This window comes from Coregonus clupeaformis, chromosome 3 (assembly GCF_020615455.1).
Source record: "Coregonus clupeaformis isolate EN_2021a chromosome 3, ASM2061545v1, whole genome shotgun sequence".
Taxonomy (NCBI): Eukaryota; Metazoa; Chordata; class Actinopteri; order Salmoniformes; family Salmonidae; genus Coregonus; species Coregonus clupeaformis.
In genome coordinates, this window is record NC_059194.1 from 30,164,747 (window position 1) to 30,175,103 (window position 10,357).

Here is a 10,357-nt window from a genome sequence, read left to right on the forward strand (position 1 = left end):
GGGGTTGGAAAGTAATAAAAGGAAATATATATTTTTTAAGGATATGTATATGTATATATGTATGTATGTATGTATGTATGTATGTATGTATATATGCATGTATATGTATGTATTCATGTGTAAATGTGTGTGTATATATATATATATATATATATACACACATATGTATGTATGTTGTGGCAGATCAGGGGGTTGGGTCAAGACGTTTACACAGATCAGACACGGACAGAGTATGATTAGCTAGGTTTCAAGGGTGTTTAATCAAAAGAAAAGGTTAGGTCTCCCCCATGAGACCCTCTCCAGGATACCGTCTCCAACTACATGGAAGTTACCTTATTTCACACAGTCCTCTCTCATGTGCTGCCCTTCTGGCAGCTTTATGGGCCTTGCACAGCTGGTGAGCAATCCTCCCTTAATTACTCACCAGCTCCCAATCAGCCCCAATTAGTCCTGTCCGGGGAGCCTGTCGAGACCTGGCACGTCCAGCAGATGGAGCCACCGCCTTGTGATGCATACTCCATCTGTTACCAGGCCTCAACGAGTCTCCCCCTGGTGGCTGACCTGCTGTACGCCACAATGTGTGTATATATATATATATATATATATATATATATATATATATATATATATATATATATATATATATATATATATATATATATATATGCGAGAGAAACAAACATATGGGGGTTGGAAGTGATGCAGACAATTACATTGATGGAAGTTACAATCTATCTGCAATATTAAAGCTGATCTTCCCTCTAAAATTAAAATTAAAATTAAAAAACAGATTAACTTTCAGTATACTCAGTTGAACTGTTGGCGATAATAGTTGCCTTCCAGTGGGTGGAGGACGTACAACCTGTTAGAATTATAGTATGCTCAGATTCTCTATCTGTATTGAATAGTTTAGCATCTGGTAAATCTAATAGGAGTGACCTACTATTGGAGGTATTAATGTTATTATGGAGAATTGAGAGAATGGGTGTATTAGTGAGATTCTGCTGGGTCCCAGCACATTCGGGTGAGGAAGGGAATGGATTTTGGGGATGGAGGAGGGTCTATTAGAAGTTAGTAGGAGGATTTACCACACTGTGGATTACCACAGAAAACACTGCTACTCCTACTGCTCATTCCTCGTCTGACCATGTGTTCTCGCATACCCGAGAGCATCTGGTCAGCACGGCGGTGGCACAGGAATCCTCATCTCTCCCAAGTGGACATTCTCTCTTTTTCCCCTGACCCCTGACCCATCTCCTCATTTGAATTCCATGCTGTCACAGTCACTAGCCCATTCAAGCTTAACATCCTTGTCATTTATCGCACTCCAGGTTCCCTTGGAGAGTTCATCAATGAGCTTGACGCCTTGATAAGTTCCTTTCCTGAGGATGGCTCACCCCTCACAGTTCTGGGTGACTTTAACCTCCCTACGTCTGCCTTTGACTCATTTCTCTCTGCCTCCTTCTTTCCACTCCTTTCCTCTTTTGACCTCACCCTCTCACCATCCCCCCCCCTACTCACAAGGCAGGCAATACGCTTGACCTCATCTTTACTAGATGCTGTTCTTCTACTAATCTCACTGCAACTCCCCTCCAAGTCTCCGACCACTACTTTGTATCCTTTTCTCTCTCGCTCTCCTCCAACACTACTCACTCTGCCCCTACTCCGATGGTAATGTGCCGTCGCAACCGTCGCTCTCTCTCTCCCGCTACTCTCTCCTCTTCCATCCTATCATCTCTTCCCTCTGCTAAATCCTTCTCCCTCCGATCTCCTCATTCTGCCTCCTCAACCCTCCTCTCCTCCCTTTTTGCATATTTTGACTCTCTATGTCCCCTATCCTCCCGGGCGGCACGGTCCTCCCCTCCTGCTCCGTGGCTTGACGACTCATTGCGAGCTCACAGAAGAGGGCTCCGGGCAGTCGAGCGGAAATGGAGGAAAACTAGACTCCCTGCGGTCCTGTCATCTTTTCACTCCCTCCTCTCTACATTCTCTTCCTCTGTTTCCGCTGCTATAGCCAATTTCTACCACTCTAAATTTCAAGCCTCTGCCTCTGCCTCTAACCCTAGGAAGCTCTTTGCCACCTTCTCCTCCCTGCTGAATCCCCCTCCTCCTCCCCCTCCCTCATCCCTCTCTGTGGATGACTTCGTCAACCATTTTGAAAAGAAGGTTGACGACATCCGATCCTCATTTATTAAGTCAAAGGACACCGCTGGTCCTGCTCACACTGCCCTACCATATGCTTTGACTTCTTTCTCCCCTCTCTCCAGATGAAATGTTGGGCGGCCGGCCGACTTGTGACGGCCGGCCGCCCAACAACCTACCCGTTTGACCCTATCCCCTCCTCTCTTCTCCAGACCATTTCCGGAGACATTCTCCCTTACCTCACCTCGCTCATCAACTCATCCTTGACCGCTGGCCACTTCCGTCTTCAAGAGAGCGAGAGTTGCACCCCTCCTCAAAAAACCTACACTCGATCCCTCCGATGTCAACAACTACAGACCAGTATCCCTTCTTTCTTTTCTCTCCAAGACTCTTGAGCGTGCCGTCTCTAGCCAACTCCCCTGCTATCTCAATCAGAATTACCTTCTTGATCCAAACCAATCAGGTTTCAAGACTGGTCATTCAACTGAGACTGCTCTTCTCTGTGTCACAGAGGCTCTCCGCACTGCTAAAGCTAACTCTCTCTCCTCTGCTCTTATCCTTCTAGACCTATCCGCTGCCTTTGATACTGTGAACCATCAGATCCTCCTCTCCACCCTCTCCGAGTTGGGCATCTCCGGCGCTGCTCACTCTTGGATTGCGTCCTACTTGACAGGTCGCTCCTACCAGGTGGCGTGGCGAGAATCTGTCTCCGCACCACGTGCTCTCACCACTGGTGTCCCCCAGGGCTCAGTTCTAGGCCCTCTCCTATTCTCTCTATACACCAAGTCACTTTGCTCTGTCATATCCTCACATGGTCTCTCCTATCATTGCTACGCAGACAACACACAATTAATTTTCTCCTTTCCCCCTTCTGATAACCAGGTGGTATCAGTGTGGATGTCGGATCACCACCTCAAGCTGAACCTCGGCAAGACGGAGCTGCTTTTCCTCCCGGGGAAGGACTGCCCGCTCCATGATCTCGCCATCACGGTTGACAACTCCATTGTGTCCTCCTCCCAGAGTGCAAAGAACCTTGGCGTGACCCTGTCGTTCTCCGCTAACATCAAAGCGGTGACCTGATCCTGCAGGTTCATGCTCTACAACATTCGCAGAGTACGACCCTACCTTACCCAGAAAGCGGCACAGGTCATAATCCAGGCACTTGTCATCTCCCGTCTGGATTACTGCAACTCGCTGTTGGCTGGGCTCCCTGCCTGTGCCATTAAACCCCTTCAACTTATCCAGAACACTGCAGCCCGTCTGGTGTTCAACCTTCCCAAGTTCTCTCATGTCACCCGGCTCCTCCGCACACTCCACTGGCTTCCAGTTGAGGCTCGCATCTACTACAAGACCATGGTGCTTGCCTACGGAGCTGTGAGGGGAACGGCACCTCCTTACCTTCAGGCTCTGATCAGACCCTACACCCAAACGAGGGCACTACGTTCATCCACCTCTGGCCTGCTAGCTCCCCTACCTCTACGGAAGCAGAGTTCCCACTCAGCCCAGTCAAAGCTATTCGCTGCTCTGGCACCCCAATGGTGGAACAAGCTCCCCCACGATGCCAGGACAGCGGAGTCACTGACCACCTTCCGGAGACACTTGAAACCCTACCTCTTTAAGGAATACCTGGAATAGTATAAAGTAATCCTTCTTCCCCCACCCCCCATTAAAAAAAAGGTGGTTGTCCCACTGGCGATCATAAATTGAATGCACCAATTTGTAAGTGGCTCTGGATAAGAGCGTCTGCTAAATGATGTAAATTTACATTTAAAATTGTGTAAACCGTGATTGACCACACATTCCAGCACAGTAGGTGGCGGCATGCACCTTTAACTTTGGTTTTGCGGACCGTCATTATATCATAGAAGAAGAAGAAGGCGCAAACTACGGTTTCCACTAATGAAATCAAATCAAATTTTATTTGTCACATACACGTGTTTAGCAGATGTTATTGCGGGTGTAGCGAAATGCTTGTGCTTCTAGCTCCGACAGTGCAGTAATATCTAACAAATTCATAACATATACCCAATACACACAAATCTAATAAGGAATGGAATTTAAGAATATATACATATATGGACAAGCAATGACAGAGTGGCATGGACTAAGATACAGTAGAATATTATAGAATAGAATACAGTATATACATATGAGATGAGTAGTGCAAGATATGTAAACATTATTAAAGTGACTAGTGTTCTATTTCTTAAAGTGGCCAGTGTTTCAAGCAGACCACCATAGTCCCCGTGCCCAAGGACACTATGATAACCTGCCTAAATGACTACCGACCCGTAGCACTGACATCTGTAGCCATGAAGTGCTTTGAAAGGCTGGTCATGGCTCACATCAACACCACTATCCCAGAAACCCTAGACCCACTCCAATTTGCATACCGCCCCAACAGATCCACAGATGATGCAATCGCTATTGCACTCCACACTGCCCTTTCCCACCTGGACAAGAGGAACACCTACGTGAGAATGCTATTAATTGACTACAGCTCAGCGTTCAACACCATAGTGCCCTCAAAGCTCATCACTAAGCTAAGGATCCTGGGACTAAACACCTCCCTCTGCAACTGGATCCTGGACTTCCTGACGGGGTGCCCCCAGGTGGTAAGGGTAGGTAACAACACATCTGCCACGCTGATCTTCAACACGGGGGCCCCTCAGGGGTGCGTGCTCAGTCCCCTCCTGTACTCCCTGTTCACCCATGACTGCATGGCCAGGCACGACTCCAACACCATCATTAAGTTTGACGACGACACAACAGTGGTAGGCCTGATCACTGACAACAATGAGACAGCCTATAGGGAGGAGGTCAAAGACCTGGCCGTGTGGTGCCAGGATAACAACCTCTCCCTCAACGTGACCAAGACAAAGGAGATAATTGTTGGCTACAGGAAAAAAAATTGGACTGAGCACGCCCCCATTCTCATCGACGGGGCTGTAGTGGAACAGGTTGAGAGCTTCAAGTTCCTTGGCGTCCACATCACCAACAAACTATCATGGCCCAAACACACCAAGACAGTCGTGAAGAGGGCACGACAAAGCCTATTCCCCCTCAGGAGACTGAAAAGATTTGTAATGGGTCATCAGATCCTCAAAAAGTTATACAGCTGCACCATAGAGAGCATCCTGACTGGTTGCATCACCGCCTGGTATGGCAACTGCTCGGCCTCCGACCGCAAGGCTCTACAGAGGGTAGTGCGTACGGCCCAGTACATCATTGGGGCCAAGCTTCCTGCCATCCAGGACCTCTATACCAGGCGGTGTCAGAGGAAGGCCCTCAAAATTGTCAAAGACTCCAGCCACCCTAGTCATAGACTGTTCTCTCTACTACCGCACGGCAAGCGGTACCGGAGCGCCTAGTCTAGGTCCAGAAGGCTTCTCAACAGCTTCTACCCCCAAGACATAAGACTCCTGAACAGCTAATCATGGCTACCCTGACTATTTGCACTGCCCCCCCATTATCCAAAGAGAAGCCTCCTTGCTGAAACCTTACCTCTGTTGCCCAGAAGAACTGTCAAAATCGATATTGCCTAGGATTTGTCTACTTTTCTATATTCTGCCTGAAATCAATGCAACATTTTTTGTCAAAGGGCCCAGAAAAGCACTCGATTTGTCCTAGCGCTCTGTTACAATGGTTGTCAACCAACCCAGTGAAGGAATGAGCAAACAAGGGCCAATCAGAGAGGACGTTTTAGACACGTGAAAGCAAACCGGAAGCAGAAGACATTTCCATAAGCACAGATCTAGGATCAGTGTCCCTTTCCATATCCCGCCTTGATGATTGAGAGGTAAACAGCTAACTGACTTGCAATCAGTGCAACTTTACCCAAAAGCAAATTGTCTTCCAGGCTAAAGTAATCGTTCTGAGGTGGCGGTGCATCCTAGGCGTACGAGTAGATCACATTCACTTAAACAAAAATGGCGGGTGACAAGGTGAGTAGTCTATTTTTGCTTCAATCTTTTTTTAACGTGTTATATCAGAAAACTAGCTATATAAGAATAGCATGATCTCGTCATCTTCTCTAAAACAATTCGCTTTAACTTAAAACCAGACAGGCACGGTTTGTTGTAACGTTATTCATTACGGAAACCGTTTAAGAACCAAGGAGAAGATGGCGTAAACTGAGGTTTTGTGTGAGACTGCTAGTGAGTCGGATGAAGCTAATCCTAAAGAAAGTGAGTGGGTTACAGTGGCGAAGAAACAGGGAAACAATAGATGTAAAACTGTTAGGAAACCACTAGACTCGTTTTTAGTCGGAGTTAAGTTTTTGGATCAATGCTACTTTGGAAATCCGTTTAGTCTCGAGAGGAAAGTGTGGAGTTGGTGAGTCACAATAAGTGGTGTTGTTTACATTTTGTGTGTGTCTGCGGGGCAGAAGATGCGTATTTTAAGACTCAAAGATATCGGTGGAATGTTTCCTGTGTGGATTTTCGTAGCAGGGGGCCTATCAAGTAGTGGTGGGGAGTCGACTCCATTTCTGGGTGTCAAGCTTAGATTCCGCCAGGACTCGACTCCAAAGCTTCAGTATTTTTGCAGTGGAGGAAACTATTTTCCGTAGTCTACTTCGAGAACACAAACTCTCGCATCTTTCACTGGCTAAATTCCCAATCTGGCCCTCATACCATCATGGCCCCCTAATCATCCCCAGCTTCCAATTGGCTCATTCATCCCCCCTCCTCTTCCCTGAAGCTATTCCCCAGGTCGTTGCTGTAATTGAGAATGTGTTCTCAGTCAATTTACCTGGTAAAATAAGGGTAAAATAAATTAAAAGAAAGAGGGAGAGATGGGAGAGGCACAGCCTCGGCCACCAGGCAGACAGTCAGAACTGTGCATCAGTAATAGGCTATCGCAATGCTGTATTTCGCGGCTTGCAATGTCTTGAATAAGTTCACTAAAGTAGGGGCTATCAATGAGTAGGCTGAGCTATTCTACACGCAACAGACCAAACACACACTAGTGTTTTTCATAGCGAAGAGAAAGAGGAGCAGTCGAGGGAGAGAGAGGATCGGGGCAGGCAGAGACAGTCAGAACCGTGCGCACAGGCTATATCTTGGTAATCTGTATCTAGCAATGCCTCGGAAATTCACCAAAAGTATATTAAAGTATATATTAGGCTATCAATGAGTATGGCTATTCTTCATAGTACCAGTGAATTGAAGTTGAACAAAGCCAAATGCATCAGTTTAATTAGGCCTAAATGTGCAATACCAAGTATTGCCTATAGCTTATTTAATGAAACCCTGACTGGCTGTTGATGATGTTCCTGGAGAGCTAACTTCCTGTAGGTTTTCGCTCCAACCCCAGTTGCAGCTAACCTGATTCACTTTATCAACCAGCTAATTATTGAATCAGATACGCTAGATTAGGGTTGGAGTGTAAACCTACAGGATGGTAGCGCTCAACGAACAGGGTTGGAGAGCCCTGTTTTAGGCAATAGATCGTAAAGCAGCATCCCAGCTAAACATTTTGGAAATGGCAAGTTCACTTTCTCATCCATAAACACAGTCAACTGCAAATACGGTTCAGTAGCTCAAATCAGCAGGATGGGGGGCATTGTTATTAGGAAGGACGTTAAAATAATGGTTATGATCACACTTCATCAATTTAAATATTATGGGAAGACCTATGTATTTGTGAGCCAAGCATGAGTTATCAGTGTAGCCTGTTATCGTCTAGACATGACATTGAAATATCTTCACGCCTACAATAAAAACGTCCAGGCTTCCATCATAAGGTCCTCTGTAGCTCAATTGGTAGAGCATGGCGCTTGTAACGCCAGGGTAGTGGGTTCGATCCCCGGGACCACTCATACGTTTAAAAAGAATTATGCACACATGACTAAGTCGCTTTAGATAAAAGCGTCTGCTAAATGGCATATTATTATATTATAAGAGTCCATTCAATTTGAAGAAATTAAAAATTACAGGGGGCAATTTGGAAAAAAACGAATCCTGTGTGAATTGTCATCTGGAATAACGCACATGCTTGGATAATAATGACAACCATCATCCCTAGTAATACCCATCCGAAAAGGGCTATAACATGGAAAATAATAGGTTTATCAGCGTAGTGTGCCGCATCATCCCATGGGATCAATCAAGGCTGCACACAGCAGAAATATCACTGAAATATTATAGTTCCTACACATCACCTTCTATATTCAAACAAAATAGGCCTTTATAGGCAAATGGGCAGCATCATGCTCATGTCAGTCCTCTAGAACACAAAGCTATTCTTCCTAGTAGGATTCTGCAATAATGAGGTGGTGTGTATGTGTGTGCTCGTCCGTTTTGGGAGTCAAGCAAGAGTCCTGAGTAAGCAAGAGTCCAAGAGTAAGCAAGAGTCCAAGAGTCCCAAAAATCCTGGAGTCGTGCACCACTACTATCAAGGGGGTTATTTCTGGGGTGGCGCAAGAAATAAAGGCAGGGAACATTAATGAAGACATAGATGAAGTGGTTGGTGCACGTCAACTGACCTGTATGGTGGATGAAGAAAATAAATTAACTTAATCCATGCTACTGTTCTTTGATGAAGTCTCTCCATTCTCATATAAAGTAAGAGCTTTTGTGCACAAGCCCCTTCAGTGTCATAAATGTAAAAGATTTGGTCATGTGTCAAGTGTGTGCAGAAGGGAAGAGTATCGTATGCCAGATGAAGTGAAATTCTGCAACTGTGGAGGTGGACATGCTCCTGAATTCCAGGAGTGCCCTGTTAGGGTGAAGGAGAATGGGGTGGCAAGGGTAAGGAGTGTCCAGCATGTCTCCTATCTGGAGGCAGTGATTAAACAATGGGAGTAGAGCCACAACGACCAGTGAAGATTTCTCATCAACCCAGGGATAGTGGAATGCTACTTGTTAAAATGTGGACTTTGTATTATTTATTGCAATGGTCATAAACTGTACAGCACAAGCAGAGAAGAAGTCTAACAAGATTGGAATCATTGTGAATGCAGCTGAAAGTTTTTTGGGTCGGTGAATGTTCCGCCATCGCAGGCCCCTGAGCCTGTGTAAGGATGTATTTTGGAGTGGACTGTGATTGAAGAAGTGGGATGGGTTTTGTTAGTTGACGTGTTTCATTTTGTATGATGTCGTTTTCCCCCCTTCCCGGAATGGTTTTTTAGTTTCTTATTCAATACCCTGTCCAGCTGGTGGCGGTAATGCACCATTAACATTGGATGCCAACTGCCGGTAAACCCAATCGAAGAAGAAGTTTAAGAACCAAACGGAACGAAACGGGGAGGGACCTACCTGAATTTGTCCAATAGAAACTCTTGGAGTAAACGGTTTCTGTTACAAAACGTTTTGCAACATAATCGGCGTAATGAATACACCCCTGGTCACAGTCATATGCATGCATAGACTGAATAGAATGCGTTAACTGACAGAAAGTGGCAGTGACAGAAATCGACAGGCTCCTCAGGAAGTGTTACCTAAGCTCATTGATTGCCAGTCAGTGTAACTGACTTGCATTTGTTTTAGGATCCTTTCAAGCAGATGAAGGATCTCAACCAGCTCAAGAATCAACTGGAAGAGATCCAGAAACGTGTGGAGACCGAATTTGCAACAGGAATTCCACAGGTACAGTATGTTGTTATCCAATGCTAGAAAGTAGGTGAAATGTCACCTTATGAAACAGGACAGCAGACAAACCATGAACCTCAAGTCAGTCCTGAAACAGTCAGTCATAGAAGAATCAACTAATGATTGCTTATTAAACGAGAGTCATAAAAGCATGCCATATATTCTGTTTATTGTGTGCGTACTTTGTCCTGACTGGTGTTTCCTGTTCTCTCCCAGGGGGGCTCTGTGCTGGCATCTCCCTTTTTGAAGGGTTTCCTGGCTGGGTATATGGTGGCCAAGCTCCGCTCCTCAGCTATCATAGGAGTGCTACTAGGAACATTCACAGGCATCTACGCTGCACAGAGCTATCAGGTGCCCAACATTGAAAGCACTCTGAAAGACTATATGAGTTCGTTTAGAAAAGGACCAAAGTAATGGGAAGAACCAGGCCTAGGCTTCATCTTCTAACTGCCTGAGGTTAAGGACACAACCACCACTTCTGTGGATGCTCTCTTTTCAGAGGCTCAAACCTCTCTTGTGAATACAGCACAAAGAATATTAGGATTTAACTGGATTTTGACGTGTCCATTGGGAGTCAGTGTGAAAGCCTGGGTTTGCTTTGGGTTTTGTGCAAAGGTTAAAGG

At 45.8% G+C, this 10,357-nt stretch overlaps 1 protein-coding gene across 1 annotated transcript; it reads left to right on the top strand.

Annotated features, from left to right (window-relative positions):
* The first annotated feature begins 5,904 nt into the window (after positions 1-5,904).
* On the top strand, positions 5,905-10,151 carry LOC121544608 (SLC35A4 upstream open reading frame protein-like). Its single transcript, XM_041854589.2, has 3 exons — positions 5,905-6,086; positions 9,633-9,731; positions 9,951-10,151. Exons 1-3 carry the CDS (start codon positions 6,072-6,074, stop codon positions 10,146-10,148), a joined length of 312 nt encoding a protein of 103 aa, XP_041710523.1. The 5' UTR covers positions 5,905-6,071; the 3' UTR covers positions 10,149-10,151.
* Positions 10,152-10,357: the final 206 nt, after the last annotated feature.

Coding starts and splice junctions, on each gene's coding strand:
- LOC121544608 (XM_041854589.2), top strand. Junction 9,732..9,950: donor TTGCAACAGGAATTCCACAG/GTACAGTATGTT, acceptor GTTCTCTCCCAG/GGGGGCTCTGTGCTGGCATC.